General features: G+C 40.6%; 2 protein-coding genes across 5 annotated transcripts in view; one reads left to right on the top strand and one right to left on the bottom strand.

The window, feature by feature from the left end:
• The window catches only part of SUCLG2 (succinate-CoA ligase GDP-forming subunit beta), a 244,437-nt gene extending 241,491 nt beyond the window's left edge, over positions 1 to 2,946 (bottom strand). The window contains exon 1 of the mRNA XM_031470701.2: positions 2,815 to 2,946. Within this exon, the coding sequence (XP_031326561.1) occupies positions 2,815 to 2,898 (84 nt within the window). The 5' untranslated portion in view covers positions 2,899 to 2,946. The remainder of the gene's footprint in view (positions 1 to 2,814) is intronic.
• A 97-nt stretch (positions 2,947 to 3,043) lies between these two features.
• The window catches only part of TAFA1 (TAFA chemokine like family member 1), a 682,241-nt gene continuing 668,750 nt past the window's right edge, over positions 3,044 to 16,534 (top strand). For all 4 annotated transcript variants that reach the window (XM_064496325.1, XM_064496327.1, XM_064496324.1 and 1 more), the window contains exons 1-2: positions 3,044 to 3,165; positions 5,217 to 5,369. The gene's annotated coding sequence lies outside the window, so the exon portion shown is untranslated. The remainder of the gene's footprint in view (positions 3,166 to 5,216; positions 5,370 to 16,534) is intronic.

The following is a 16,534-nucleotide window of genomic DNA, read 5'->3' as shown; positions in this document are numbered from 1 at the left end:
GTGGCCCTTTAAGGATATAACGTCTATAAAAAGTCAAAACAGTGAAGCCAACAGCAGAGGAAATTAAAAAATCTCAATGACATTATGCATTAGGAATATGTGTCAAATGTTAAATTTAGCTATAGGGAGAGGGTAAAGTGTCATTCTGTGGTACCTCTGTGAGAGTGGTTAAAGTCACTTTCCACAACAGAAACTGTGCTTTTATCTCTGTACACACAACAGTTTTGCACAAGGCCTAGTACAAAGTAGGTCTGAGCCAAGAGTGGCAACAGATTCCTAGGACATGTGGTGAGGATTTCTTGAAACAAAAGGGTCACATTCAAGTGTAATGTCTGCTGTGGGCAAGGGAGTAAGTAGCAATAACATAAAAGTAGTAGTAGGTAGAGCAAATACAAAGAAACGGCCAAGAATATAAAAACAGTTCTTCACAAATCACAAGCAGTACTCACCTATTTTTACTGCCAATTCTAAGATGTTTGTAAAGAAGGAAATAAAATGTGTCAGTAGTGCTGGTGATTGGATGTTAGTTACTCTATGCTATGCAGACTAACTTACATGCTGATATAATGTATTTTCATAAGGCAACCTACACCACAGCCTGTTATAATGGAAACTGAAAAGTAAATCTTTAATCTGGAATCAGCTCTGCCACAAACTTTATAACCTCAAACAAGTCCTTGAACGTCTTTAGGCCTCAACTTTTCTACCTGTGAAATGAGCCAGTTGGATCTGATGCTTGCTAATGCCCATCTCCAGTTCTTGAACACTGTTTACCATTCCTGACTTTAAAAGAAAAAAATTCTCATCTCCTAAACTTGTGTTTATACGTTAACACATCATCTACAAACACGTTACCACATGGAGTGAGGTAAGAGATCTTTTTACCCAGTTTTCTTGCCAAACCAAATGTATCTATCCCCACCCAGATTCTCTAGAATACTGTGTTTGGGCTCGCATTTCTTGCGAGGTATCATAAGTATCATAGGGCAAGAAGCCCTATGATACTTCAACTAAACACTTGCATTTCTCTGCACAATTATTTCCTTTGCTTTGAGTTTTCACTGCCCAAGGCCTGCTGTGTCTCATCAATTCAAGTCTACTCTCATAGTTAGCACCACGGTTCTTGTTTTTTTATAACACTTAAATAATGAATAGGACTTGATCACCTAGAGGTATTCTCCTTACTCTACTACCACAGTTATTAGTAATTTTAATTAGACAAAACCACCATTCCTTCTGCTATCCCACAATACTGTCAAGTGCCTAATAAGATATTACAGTATTAAGTATTAGCACCTTTTAAATTTACATTAACAAAAACAGACAAATGAGAAGTGAAGAAATGAAAAAAAAAACCTTCAGATGTCTTTAAAAGCTCTAATCAAAGCTCAGAGTAACTCAAAAAATCATTAGTAGCTATCTTTCAATTTTTTAAAAACTCTACCATGCCTATTCTAGTTAAAACTGCAGGAGTGATATCAATTAAAAATGGTAAAACAACAATGACCTTGCTCTGCTGTGGCTGAGCCCCACACAGTCCTTTAAAGGGGGAAGAGATACTATTTATGGAGAGTAAGAAGTCCAGCGGTTGAGTGATTTCTGCAACAGTCATCATCAACTCATAACTCCCCAAAGGCCTTTTGACTACTGGGACTCTTGCCACTTGTAGAAGGTAAAACCTACTGAAGGACAAGTTCTAACAGCTATTTAGCATCCACAACATTGGCTCTCCTAGGTTTTTATCCTCCACAAAAAAGGAGAAAGAACAGGGCCAATGCTCTGATGTGTTTTAGTGGCAGGGCTGATTTTTCTTTGAACTGAGGGTGAGCATTTCCCACCTTTCTCCTTGATCCCCGCAGGCACCCCAAAGTCCAGGAAAGCAGGCAGCCTGTAGAAAGCTCACTCCAGGAGGTGAGTTACGAAACCACCCAGGCTGGGGTGGGTTTCCAGGCATCTTTCTCACGTGGCCTAAAAATGCACTCGAGAGAGACAAAAGCAGAACTGCCAAAGCAGGTGACTGTGGACAAAAAACGTTGCCCGTCACTTCAGTAATCGAATACTGCCTGTCATCAAGCCAGCAGCCACCACAGCCGCCCCAGACGGTGCGCCCAGAGGGGAATTGAGGATGGAGAAAAACAGGATAGTTAAGACGCATCATATCAAAGGAATAATTCCAAGGAGCCCGGACTCCCACACCTACCCATGTATAGAGCACTAAAATCATTAACTTGAGATATCCATCTCTAGCAGTAATTTTTTAATGGTCGCCGACAAGCGTTTTTGGGCAAAAAATCCTCGCTCCTTCCTTACCTCTTTGGAACAGTACCTCAGACCTATCTGAGAAACGGTTCCTCAGGGTACAGTTCTCAGTAATACCTCAAATAAAATGTATTTCTCAGCTTTTAGGTCGTTCATTTTTCTTTCAGTGGACATACTAAAAACTAAGGGCTCCAAAACCCCCGTCCCAGGAACTTTTTCTGAACTTGCCTGAGGCACCTGGTACCGGGCCAGGCGCTCCCCAGGGAACTGCGGAAACCCACCTCAGCGACAACTCGGAGTCGGGTGGCCGACACCGGGAGGTGGCCTGGGCTGTCCTCCCCCCTCGGCCGGGGACCCCACACTCGGTGCGGGGGTGCCGGGGTCCCTAGAGCGCCCCGGGCGCGGCGCAGCGCCGCGCGTCCCCTCCACAGGTGCGGCGTCCTGAGGCCGCGCACCCCGGAGCCAGGAGGAGGCTGACAGAGGGAGGCGGAAGGGCTCGGCAGGCGCTCGCCCCGCCAGCGGCCTTCTCCGGCTCTCGCGAACGGGCCCGCTCACCTGAGACCTGGCCGCCAGGAGCGGGGGCCGGAACGCCAAGTCTCGCAGAAGTTTCCAGGCCTGCGCAGCCGTTGGGGACGCCATCTTAACCAGGAAACCCTGCGCCGGGCGCGGGACGGGGCGCAGGCGGGGCGGGGCGGGGCGGGGCGAGGGAGGGGGCAAGGGAGAGGCGGGGCCGGACGGCCCCGCGCTCCCCACCCCTTTCCCAGGCTGCCTGCTGCCCCCGGGTCGCGGCCGCAGCCGCGGGCCGCACCTGTGAGAGCTGTGCCTCCCCCGACCTCGGCCCCCAAGTTCACTTTTAGTCTTCAAAGTCCCGGTGGCCTTCGCACTGTGCTACCCCGCGTCACAATGGTGAGCAAAAACAGAGCCCAAGCCCCGGGGTCGTGGGGGCTTGAACTGCTCGGGCGCAAACGAACACTGGCCATTGCAGTGAGGGCGCGAAGGGCGGGCCCACGCCGCGGACGCCACGTGAGGGACGCCTTCGGGCTATTCCTGAGGGAACCGCGGTTTGAGCTGAGGCTTGAGGGAGGACTGAGGAGGCAAGTGGGTCTCATGAGGTCCATGGAGTCCCGCTACCTCTTAGTAAGAATTTTTTTTAGCTTTTACTGAAGACCAAGGCAAAGCTATTGAAGGATTTTTAAGCCAGTTATCACCAGAATAAGAGCAGACCGTTTATTTGGAGTTGAGGTGACTCTAAGCGCTGTGTATGTAATAAAAAGTAAGTGTAGCAATTACGCTTAATATCTGCCCCGGCACTTTATAAATATGAACTCGTTTAGTCTTCATAGCAACCTTTCCAGTAGGTACCAATGTAAAATCCCTGTTTCACCAAGCAGGAAACTGAGGCACAGAGAGATTAGTTTAACTTACTCAAGGCCACAAATCTGATAAGGAGTAAAAATGAGGTTCAAGCCCACACTCTCGTCTCCCCACACTATTAAGCCCCAATTTTAGAATATTTTAACCTTGCTTTATTCTTGGGCCTATGATTGTGAAAAAAGGTACAATATAGCAGAACTAGGCAGTTCTTTCTACTAGTTTCCTTCTTTACGTCCCTCCTATTGTTTTTATTTTTATTTTGACAAAACAGGTCTACAGAAAAGTTGCAAGAATATTACCCAAAACGCCCAAATAGCCTTTACCCAGATTTACCACTTATTTACATTTTGCCTCATTGTCTATTTTTGATAGATGGATACATAGATTTATAGCCCATTCTTCGTCACAATTTTACTGGCTAGATTTAGCATCTGTTGATGTTTATTTCTTGAATAGATTAATACTATGATAGTTGCAAAATTGTAATTGTCTAAATCCATCCCTTTCAACATTTTTAGTTTACTGTTTCTGAGAAGAGCTTTACCATTTCCGACATTTCTTTATTTATTGTATTCACTTGTGTCAGTATGGACTCAAGGATTCCTCTTTATTCAGCACCAAACCTGTGCTCTTTCCAATTGTATGTACTCTCCTGTCTCAGAAAATGGGTCATTTAGTCCTCACAGGAACCCTGTAAGGGTGATGGCATTATTCCCATTTTCCCAAAGGAAGAACTGCCCCACAGGCAGATTATGTAATTTGCCCAGGGTCACAGTTTGGGGATCAGTCCCCAAAGCTGGAATCTGACCACACCCTTCTCTTGACATGAGTGGATCTGAGTTCCCACCTTGTCCATCGTTAATCCTTCTGGGTTCTGCTGGCTAGCCAGGATGGAGCAGAGACTCTTATTAATGTTTGCAGAATGAATGTTTAAATGTAGTGAGAGCTTTGAACATGTTGTCAGAAGGAAGCAGACCACCTGTAGAATTAATCAAAGGCTGTTTATTCAGACAGTACTATGGCAAGGGAGTTGGCTACTATCACTTTCCTTCCAGCAGAGACTTGAAAGGGTTTGAAAAGGGAGTGCACTTTGTAGAGAAAGGAGAAACCCTTGAGACAGACTTTGATTGATGAGTATTCTATTAGGATAGGATTTTTCTATTTGGGCAGGATTTTTGGAAGTAGAGTAGGCAGAGGCTTTCTGATTACCATTCAAGTACATGTGGCAATCTTTGATGGGTATGGATTCATTATCTACTAGTGCATAACTGGGGACTTTCTCAGCTGAATAGAATCACAAGACTTTTCCTGTTTCAGTGGGAAGACTGCCTGGTCCTCAGCTTTAGGGTCCAGTTCTTGTGTCATCAGATCCTCAATGTCTTCACCCACATTCTCTTATTCTGACATCTCTGCAGCCAAGGGGTTGAGGGAGATGGAGCAAAAAGACCTTTGTATGGTATCTTCAGTGCTTAACACTGGGCCAGGATCAGAAAAAGTGTGCAGTAAACACATGTAGGATGACTCACACTTACTGAGTTCCTCCTAATACTTCTCCCTATTTTCTACTCTTTTTTCCTAAATAGAAAGCTTTTTGAGGTCAAGAATTCCACCAAAGAGTTCTGCACTTTGCTTTTTACTGAAATGAGTACTGGATTCTCTGAAACTGGACTGGATTCAAACCCCACCTCTACCCTCTATGAGCCTGTGACCTGAGGAACTACCTGCTTCATATAAAGGTAGTAAGTATCCAATGAGATGTTGTATGTAAAGGCCTTGCACATAGTAGGGGCTTAATAAGTGTTATGTTTCTTCCTCTGATAAGTTCTTTGTAAATATTTGTTTGATATCTCATGTGAAACACCAGTGCTAATCTGAGATATGACTTAAAAGACCCCTGACACTTGGTAACTTATCTTGAGAGCACTGGAGAACAGTGGAGATGTGTACATGCCAGTTGAAAGTATTAAAAGAGTCTAAAGTGGCTGCCTCCAGGAAGAGGACGGAGGATCATGGTCAGGAAGCCTTTATATTTTTAGAATTTCACAAATGCAGGTTCTTGGGCTCCACTCTTGACTTCCTGAGTCAGAATTGCTTAGGGTGGAGTCTGAGATCTTCATTTTGAATAATCTTCTCAAGGGGTTCTTTTAGTTTGAGAACTAAAATTTTTTAAAAAAGCAAACAAACCGAATTATACTGGCAAATGCTTAAGAAGTTTTCCAGTGAATTAATAGGAGATAAGTTACTCTGCCTTCTTCCATTGGGTTCCTAAATGTAGAATGAAAATCTGATAAATCATAGATAAAGGTGACGGCTAGCGGCTTTCAGAGAGCCTCAATACATGGGCACAAAATCCATCTTGTACTAGGGGGATAGATCAGCCCTGACATGTAAAAGCGTTGGCTAATGATGAATAAACAGCTATTCTATGCTTGTTCTTTGTCAAAATTTCAATTGTGGACTGCTTGAGTAGTAACTCCGGCCATAGGCAGTAGCTCTACTGAAACTGTACTATGTGGGATCAGATTGAAGCATAGAGACAGACAAACTGAGTTCAAGTCTTGATACTGTGATTTAAAAGCTCTGTGACCTTGGGCCTGTTATTTCACAGCCCTAATCCTTTTTCTATGAATAGTACCTATTTTGCCAGTGCATTGTCAAGCACTCAAGATCCCAGTGGCTGTTATCCACCAGCCTTCTTTATTTGACTAAGAAATCCTTTTTCATGTTTGTTTCTTTACTATTTACGTCTGTGAGCCTTTCCCCATTAGTAAAATGAAAGCTAGGTATGACAGCATCTTATTTGAACTGGGAGTTAACAAGGTAGCACTTCTCATAAACTTTGCATGCATTGGAAATCTTAAGTTCCAAAACTCCTTGATCAAACTTTGGATTTAGAGCACCCTGCCTACACTGTTTCTTACTGAGTTAATTGTTCCAGGAAGGAAAATAAAAACATCAGTAGGCCCACGCACCTTCCCTTTCATCTTAGCAGTGCATGTTAACAGTGGAATAATGTGCTTATTTTCATATCCACACTGATAACTCCTGGGGCCCTGATTTACCAAAGAGGCATGTCAGGAAACCTAGCGTAGGGATCATGCATCTAGCAGTTCCAATGGCTGTTTATCATTACCTTTTCATTTAAACATAAAAACCTTTTGACAAATACAAAATCATTATAACCTGTAGAACTGAACAGAATTTTTAAAGAAACAACCCTAATTTTCATGAATAACATATTTGAGTTCATGCTGCTGCCTATCAGGAATGAAAATCACTATTACAACCAGGAAATAAAGGGCATTTGTGGATTTCGTTTGGTTATTTCTTTTTTAATGAATAGCAGATTTCTTGAATTTATGGGCAAAGAAACTTTGGCCTTTCATTATGTACACAGGTAATATCTCTGTTGCTGTTCATGACAGCCATCTTAACCAGTGCTTCAGCGGTGTGATTTGCCAGTGGCATGGAGAGAACTTCCATTGTGCTGAAGTTATTTTTCCCCTCTTCAATAATGCATTAAAATGATTAATTTTGATGGTGTTTCTCAGCAGCATATTTAGATTATAAGGTGCATAGAATAAAAGGAACTGAAATTGAAAATGCCTCCTCTGACAAAAATGAGGTGGACTCAAGAGAAATTCTCACCATATCCTGGAGAGAATTCAGGGGAGGCAAGTTAGAATCATAGTAACAGGTCAAAGTTAAGATGAAAAAGAAAGAAGTGTAAGGAACATCAGAAACCCAGAGAAAGAGTATTCAAGGGCAAGGTCAGCTGAAAGACTAAAAGTGGAGAACAAGATGTAACGAAAGAAACATAGGTGATGGCACTCTATTGGTCGGGAAATTTGGAAATGGATGAAGAAGATGGTAAAAGTGTACTGAAAAACATTTATACAAGGGACAGTGGAGAAACATGGACTGAAAGAGAAAAATGGCACTAGATTGTGGGGAAAAAATTCCCTTCGGAAACAAAATCTACATTCCCACTGCAATTGGGAGCCGTGGAATTGAGCACTTTCAATATTATTAGGACATCCTTCTTTTAAATACTAAAATAAAAATTAAAGGCATTCTATTTCAAATGCCCTGCTTCATCAGGAAGTAAGCAGTCACAGCAGTGGTTCTTAATAGAATTCATTTAAGAGGTTTTTGTTTGGTTGGTTGGTGTTTTGTTTTGTTTTGTTTTGTTTTGTTTTGTTTTTTTAAGGCCTTTGGGGCTATATTCTTCAAAGGTTCTGATTCAGGCCATCTTGGTCCACCTTGGGGCCCAGGAATTCACATTTTTATAAGTAACTCTCCCAGCTCCCCATCTGTATTGTAGGCACTCCATTGTTCATGATGGGGGAAGCACTGACCCAGAAGGTCAGACCTTGAGAAGGTGAGAGGAAAAGGACAACAATCATCCAGTTCCCCTCTTTCTCTCTAATCTTCCTTTCCATTTCTTATCCCACTTCTGCTATGTTCCTTAACCTTTCCCTACCCCTCTGAAATCAGATTACTCCGTGAAAACAAGGAGCATGAAGTGAGGCTCCAAAGGAAGGTTCCATGCTGTTCCCTCTGCCTGAAACAATGCTTCCCTGTTGTCTACCAGGCTGGGGCCCTCTCATGCCTCATGGTTCAGTCACCCCCCTTCAGGAAGCCTCCCTGAAGGCAAGGCTGGGGGTTATCTCAGTGGTTATCACTAGGCAGTTACCCCATTGGTTTCTTGTCTTCATCTTTCTTCAGAATTTAAAAGTCTACATTGACAGGGACTGTGACTTCTTCGCTGTTATGACTCTGCACCCAGTACAATGCCTGGAGGACAGGAGGTTCCCAACTGATTTTGGCTAAAAGGATAACTAAATGAAGATGAAACCAGTGCAAAAATCACCCTAATAAGAAAATCCAAAGATTCATGAATGTCTAGAAATTTGCCAGTACCCTTAACAAGAATGGACGTTGAGGGAAATAACCTCCCCAGGGTCACGCACTACACTAGTGGTTTTGTTCACTGTTCCTCAGAGTTCTTAGGTGCCTTCAAGACCTATCTCTCCACCACGTCCTTCTCTGTCTTGTTCCCCTACATTTATTGAACACTTACGTGCTTTCTCAAAGCTGTACAGACATTCTTACTCAATCCTCACCACAGCCCTGTTTTACAGATGTGCAAACTGGGCCTCATAGCAGAGAGTAGTTAAGTTGCCTGAGATAATGACTAGGAGGAGGCCAATCTCAGTCAATCTGGAATTGAATCTAGGCCAACACTATCCAATAGATTTTGTTGCAGTGATGGAAAAGTTCTGTGCCCGTGCTGTCTGGTACCATAGCCATCAGCCCTGTATGGCTATTGGGTTCTTGAAATGTGGCTAGTGGAATTAAGAGAGTAAATTTTTAATTTTAATTAATTTGTATTTAATTTGGAATAGCTACACATAGCTAGTGGCTGCCATACTGGCCAGTACAGGTCTATGCTATCTAACTGATGTACATACTTTGTACCATCCCATTATTTTATTAATTGGGTTTCTATTAGGTACAAGTTTTATTAACTGGGTTCCTAATTTAGGTACAAATAGCTTATTTAAGAGCAGATCCTAGGCAGCAGGTGACGGAATGGGGAGGTGAGATGGGGAAGTGAGACAGGGAAGGTGAAACAGGCTGTAGTCAGTTGGGTTTCATTTTTTCAAGGAACACTTTGTGTATGGAATGTACCTCATAATCGTCCCATTGAGGACTGAGGAAGTGGTCATGTTTGTCCACCAACTCTCATGTCTCCTTGGTTGAGAGCTGGTCAGAACAGTTATGCTCCTGGCCGCTAGACAAAGCCTTAGGGCAGAGAGATAAGCAGATCTCTGATGCAGGGATTGTCCTGCAAAGTTGCAGGTGACTTCCAGGGAGTTCACAGAGAGGTGGGGCGAGTAAAACTACATTGTCTCTCACTTTAAACTGACCAGATTAGCTCATACCAGCGTTTTATCTGGGGTGGGAGGAAGGGCACTTGAGATTTTATTAGTAAGGGAGGCTCTGCTCCTGAGGAAAAAAGAAAGAGAGAAAGAGAGAAGGAGTGAGAAAGAAAGAAAAAAGTTTCCAAACTATGGTTCTAAATTGTACTCTTGCCTGTTTTCATAAAAAACTCAATTATTGGATTTTATCCTATTTTGTATCATTTCTAGCTCAGTATGTATACTTTAAATATCCCCACAGTCTAGGCCCATAATGTAGTTGTAAAATAGCTGCCCCTGAACTTTCTCAGTGGAGACATGAAGAAAGCTAAGAATCAGGAAGTATATGCTTAGTTGGTTTTTATTTGATATGTTGTAAAAGATTAGTGGCAGCAAGAGAAGAGAATCAGGTGGAACCTACATATGGTTTAAAAAAAAATTTTTTTAATACTTTTAAGAAGAAGTAAATAGAAGTGGTGAAAATAGTGATTTCTCCTCTGATATCAAGCTCTGTTGAGCTCTGAGAAGACCAAACATATAATTGTTATAGATGTAAATCAACTGAAAGCCAAGTCAGAATGGCAGATCAGCTCCTGAAGAAGATGCACTGGCTTCTGCAAAGGAAGTAGGTAAAATGTTCTGTCCTGTGTACCTCGATGGACTGCGGATCTCTATAACCTTGGGCTGAAAGGACATGGAAAACTCTTGATACTGTAGACAAAAATAATGTTACCAAATTTCTGCCGGAGTCAATGGGCAGCTATGGAGGCTAAGAAGAGCTTAGCTACCTCAAAGAAGAGCCTGCCTGGAGAGTTTCTTCATGCTACAAGCCTCTGTAAATTTCCTTTCAAAAACTCTATTAAAAAAGAAAGGAATAACCTTACACCAAAGTGAAGGCAAGAGTGTCCAAAAGAATGAAGCCCATAATGCCACAAGGAAGAAACTGAAAGGAGACTAGAGTAAAAATTTTATGTAGAAATAGTTCAAGTATCTAGAAACTCTTATACACCATAATGGACAAATGACATAAATAAAAAATTCAGAAAAGAAGAGGGAGGAGTAGTCAATAAACAAGAAAAAGAAGAGCCAGCTTCACTGATTGCACTGAAGTTATGCAAAATGAAAGATACTCTTCCCTATTAAAGTTGTTTTAAAATAAATAAAAATGCCCAATGTGGGTACAATTGTGGGGGAAATTAATACTTTTCTATCTTATCAGTAGAAGTGTGAATTGTTACATCCTTCTAGAGGCCAAATTGGCAATTTTTATCCAGAGCCTAAGAGTCTAAATCCTCTAGTCAAATAATTTTATTTCTGGGGATTATCCTAAACAAATACTTAAATTTACAGTCAGAGGTTTTTGTTCAAAGACATTAATTGCAGCAATATATTTAATGATGAAAATTTGGAAACCACACAGCTGGTGAATAGTTAATTAAAGAAACACACTACAATATTAAACAATACCAAAAAGCATATTATAAAATTTAAATTTATTTAAAGAAGCAGTGTATGCACACTGAGATTTTTAACTTTCTGAAGGTGGTAGCCATGGTTAATAGTTTCTTTTATTTCTTTAAGAAGTTTTCTTCAACAAATGTTCTATCTATAAATTTTCTATATATATGTATATATATATCCACATATATTATCTCTATCCCTATCTATGTATCTATCTGTCTGTCTATCTATCTATCTGTCTATCCCATTACCTGTCTTTGTATATAAGTTTTATTGGAACTCACACCCATTTGTTTATGTATTGTCTATGGCTGCTTCCCAGTTACAGTGGCATAGTTGAGTAGTTGCAACAGAAGCCTCATGACTAAAAGTATGTTTATCTGGCCCTTTACAGAAAAACTATGAAAAACCTTGCACCAGCATACAAACTCATTACAATGTTAGCTCAGTTGTTTTCTTTGTTTGCTATTGTATTCCCAATGCCTAAAACAGTGCCTGGCATATAGTAGGTACTCGGAAAATATTTGTGGAATGAATTAACAGGATTATTTGCTCCTACTAACATACAGTCATGTGGTTTCCACTTTTAGTGCTTGTTTTTGGATTACAAATATTGCTGCAGTGAACACAGATATTTGCTTACTTCTGCAATTATATCAGAAATAGTACTTTCAAAAACATTTAATGACATAGGAAACCTATTGATACATCAAACTTTAAAAAAAAATCTAAAATTTTTGCTACTTTAATTTTTGTTATTAAAAGTATGTGTATGTGTAACCATGATTTGAAGTCTAGGAGGTGGCATTGGGGTGATTTTTATTTTCTTTATTGTTTTCTAAGCTTACCACAATTAACACATATTGATAATTTTAAAATGTTTTTTAAAGCAATCAAAAGATCCTTTTCATCTTATCATTTCTATGCCCTATTTTAAAACATTAATACTTCCCATGACTACAAGTTAAATCAAAATTCTTCCACCTGGTGCTTAAGGTTATTGAATCTCTGCTTTAAATACACATTTCTGTCCCTTCAGTAGCTTTGCTGCATGGAAGGTTTGCTCAGTCAGTCTTGAATAGTACTCTTTGTCCTCAGAAAAAGCCCTATACATTCCACCTTGGCACACTTGGTCATAGCTTTTGTCCTGTACCAGAATGCCATTCTTTTCTCCACCTTCCTGAGCCTGGCACTGAAGTGCCCAGCTCTTCCTGGTAGCGGTCCCTAGTCCTTCCCACAGCATCATCCTCCTACAGCATCTCCTGCCACAAGTGGCAGATCTGGTTGCCTTTAGGACACAAAACAAGAAAACCTAAATAAATAAAATAGTAAGCCACACAAGGGAATAAAGAGTCGTGGGGACCATGGCAACAAGTATGTGTCCTATCTAAAGGCAGACAAATGAAAAAGTAAATTTGTTTTTAAAGGCAGTCTTGAAAAGGCAAGACTGCTGACAAAATTTGCCCTGTAGCTTATAATGTCTGGTCATATAAACTGATTGGAACTTTTGCTTGAAGACTGTGGAGTTCAAGGAGGCACAAAGAGGGGGAGAAGGTGAGAGTTGACTGAGGTTCAAAAGTAAGACAGGCAGGTTGAGAATGAGGGATGGACAAGAGGTGTCAGTTTTAAAGAGAAGGAAGAGGGTAGGATTTAAGACTGAACGAAAGATGTCTGTGGTAGCAGTTATGCACGAGTTTTTAAAATGAAATTTTAGTGTTTCATATTTTAGGCTACATCAGAATATCCCTGGTGTCAAAATGGCTTTGTTAAAACAGACCAAACAAAATACCTTGCTTCATCCTCCATACTGGCACCTAAGTTCTTCTCATAGTAATGAACACAGCAACAGCTGAATGGAGTTGGGTCTGTATTATGTGAAGTCACTGTGTTACGCGTATTTACTAAGAGTATCTATCTGACTCAGTTCTCAAAATAGCCCATGAGATAAATGCCATTTTTCTGTTACAGATTAGAAAACAGACTTGCAGAGAGGCAGTGATTCAGGTCATATGGCTAGGAGGTGGCACAACTGACTTTTGAATCCAGAGTCTGAACTAGAGGTTGTATGATGAACACAGATCTTCTGCAAGTGGTGACCACTTAACCACTGCAGGTACAGCTAGAAATGGTGAAAGAAAGGGATTGTTTGGTAGCAAGAGTATAAATTAGAGTTTCTTAACCACAATACTATTGGCATTTTAGACTGGATAACTCTTTGTTGTAGGGGCTGTCCTGCGCATTGTAGGATGTTTATTAGCATGCTTAATTAAGCCTCTACTCACTAGATGCCAGTAGCAAATTACTCCCCCCATCCTGCCCAGCTCTGAGTTGTGACAATCAAAAATGTTTCCATATACTGACAAATGTCCCTGAGATGAGATGGGTGGGTGGTGGGCAGGGGAGAAGGAGCAAAATCTCCCCTGGTATAAATATTTATACCACTGGTATAATCAGAGCAGAAATTTAACACTTATATGGTCATTCCTCCTTTTATGAACTTTCATAATCTCAGATATATCTCCTCCCCCACCAAATATCCAACTGAGAACAACAGAGATTATTGCATAAAATGTGGTCCAGTTTATTCATCTCATCTCTAGTAGGTTAATTTCATTAAAAAGTCATAGCAAGAAGGAAGCAAAAAAGTTTTAAGTCATAAAGCAATCATTAAATGAATTAAAATAGTAATTCTCATGTCATTAGTCTGATTTTAGCCAAGGCAGTACCATTGCAGTATTCTGCACAAAATAGCAAATTTCAATTTGAAAGTTCTCCAAGCAGTTAATGATCCTGCTATCCATCCAATTTAGTAAAGGTTCAAAGCATTTTTGAGCTAAAGTTTCCCAGGAAGTCATTTTTATACTATCACTGTTAGTCTGTGCCATTAAGATCATTTTTTTCCCCAGGATAAAACGGGTTGTTATGTTATTGTTCTATATCTCAGAGAAACGTGTAATTTTTAATGGAAGAAACCTAAGATTAGCCTGCAGATTCCCCCTAGTGTTTTATATCCTCAGTGTGTGCAAAGCGAAAGTCTGGTATTCTAAAGAAAATCAGTTCAAATTACTAAAAACAAATGACATAGAGTATGAAAATTATTGTCAAAGTATTTGATTATACCTCAAAATAAAAGTTTTATTTCTATACCAGAAAAAAGTGAAATCTGTTTGAGGTCTATTTCTGAAAGGCAAAATTCTGAACATGCAATATTGGCTATTGCCTATGGCCTAATTGTATAGGAACAATTCACCTGTTTGATCTAATTTGTTCTAACCTTTGCATATAGCTAATGTCACATGGCAAGGGCAGAAAGTCCTGGTTCCACTGCTCACCAGGAATTTTGATCAGTACTTCTTCTGTTGCAAGTGTCAGAAACTGAAACCAAACTCAGGGTGTTTATTGGCCAACATAAAACATCCCAGAAGGAAAGAGTGTCTGTTCTGAAATATAATGGTCACCATGGGCCCAAATATCATAAAGGGATGAGGTGTCTGTCTGTCTGTCTGTGTCTCTCTGTCTCTCTGTCTCTCTGTCTCTCTCCATCTCTGGTCTGAGCTTCGCTCAGTTTGGCTTTATTCTTTTAAAATAGTTTTTTCACAAGATGAAGAAATTGGGTACTCGGAGCTCCTGTGTCGCATCCTTACCTCCTCTTGACTGTAGACAAAAGAAAGCCCTCATCCTCTAGCTCAAGTTCTAAAACTGTCTAAAAAGATTCTGATGGGGCCAGCAAGAGTCCCAGTTCCGTTCCTGGACACTTCTCTAGGGCCAAAAAGAGCTGCCATTACTGTTTGAGGTTGGAATCAAGTACAGGTGGTTTTATTAAGGAAGTTCTCTCAGTGGAAAATGATAAGTAAGTGGAAGAAACAAGATACAGAAGGGAAAAGAGCCTGTCAAAGCTGCAATTTCACATAAAATGCCAGCCTCCCTCTGATCTCACACGGAGCTCTGGAACATAAACTGCATGTCAGAGTTTGTCCCCATGTGGAAGCAAGGGAGCTGGGATTTGCACCTGAGCACCAGTAGTTGGCTATAGGTTGCCCCGAGGGGGTATAATCTCCTAGGCACTTTCAGCTCTGGTTCTCTGGAGGTGAGGCAGCTCTAGTAGCCCAAGGGCAAACCTCTGCCGAAGGTTGCAGAGGCTACCCTTTTGCAGCATAACCCAAGGAAGTTGGAGGTGGGGCACACAGCACTGGTGTCTGTTGGCATATGGCCATCCCTGAGGGGCCCACACTGTTCTTCTCTGTGATTGGTAACCCCAACCAGAGTCATGTTTTTGAGCCAAAGAGGAACAGTTTACAGAAAGAGGGAAGATCTCGTTACAGGAACAAGAAAGGCAGACAGAATAATGAATTTGAATTCTCTACAGCTTCACTTGATTTGTACTCACCAAATCTGACCCCAAGCAAGTTGAGTCAAGGTCAGATTTAGAGAAGGAAAATTAAATAAACTTTTAGAGAAGGAAAATTTAATTTACTAAGACTCTACAGTGTCACCTGACACTGTTTTGCTTAACAGCTTCATTGAGGGATAATTAGCACACAATAAATGACACATATTTAAAGTGTAATTTTGATAAATTTTGACATATGTATACACCCATGGAACCATCATTGCAGTCAAGATAATGAACATCTCCATCACTACAGAAGTTTCTCTTTCCAACCCATCACTCCCTCCCTTTCCTGGTTCCTCCATCCTCAAGCAATCACTCCTGTGCTTTCTGACACTATAGATTATTTTATATTCTAGAATTTTACATAAATGGAATTCTTCATTATGCATTCTTTGTCTTTTGGCCTGGCATAATTAGTTTGAGATTAATCCATGTTGTTTTGTGCAACAATAATTCATTCCTTTTTATTGCTGGTTAACACTCCATTGTAAAGATATACCACAACTTGTTTATCTGTTCACCTCTTAATGGACTCTAGCACTTTTATGTATCATATTATATATTTTTTGTCATATTCTTTTCACCATACTGTGGGATATTATTTTATTATGCCCATTTTACAAAAGAGGCATTTAGGCTCAGAGAGGTGAAATAAGTTACCTGATCACTCAGCTTGTAAGTGGTAGAGCTTAGGTTGCAGGTTTTTCCCTCAGCAAAGCATGTGCTATTTTCTATTCTCCCCATCTTTCTAAGAAAACAAAATAGACACGTAATAATTGATTGTTATCCATTCTAATTAGCAAAATTTACGTATTCAAAAGGTGTTTTCCAGTTTTAAACTCTTACTTAAAAGTCTTGCCTTCAGCTTTGATGCTTTCTTCATGCCACAATTGGGAAATAACCCATTTCCTACTCTCTTCCTCTTAAACATAACAAAACAGAATAATACAGTAGATGTTTCCAGCTGTTTTCACTCTGCTGCACCAATTCACTTGTCCATTTTACTGCTGAGCTACGCAGGTGATAATTTAGGAAGTCAGTGCGAAGTGTGTGTTCTATTAGATCCCGTGAAGTTTCAGAGTAAATTGGGAAATGATACTACTTGAAAGCATTAGGAATTTTA

Source organism: Camelus dromedarius, chromosome 17 (assembly GCF_036321535.1).
Source record: "Camelus dromedarius isolate mCamDro1 chromosome 17, mCamDro1.pat, whole genome shotgun sequence".
Classification (NCBI taxonomy): domain Eukaryota; kingdom Metazoa; phylum Chordata; class Mammalia; order Artiodactyla; family Camelidae; genus Camelus; species Camelus dromedarius.
Note: the sequence above shows the minus strand (reverse complement) of the source record. Positions and strands in the feature narration are given on the sequence as shown.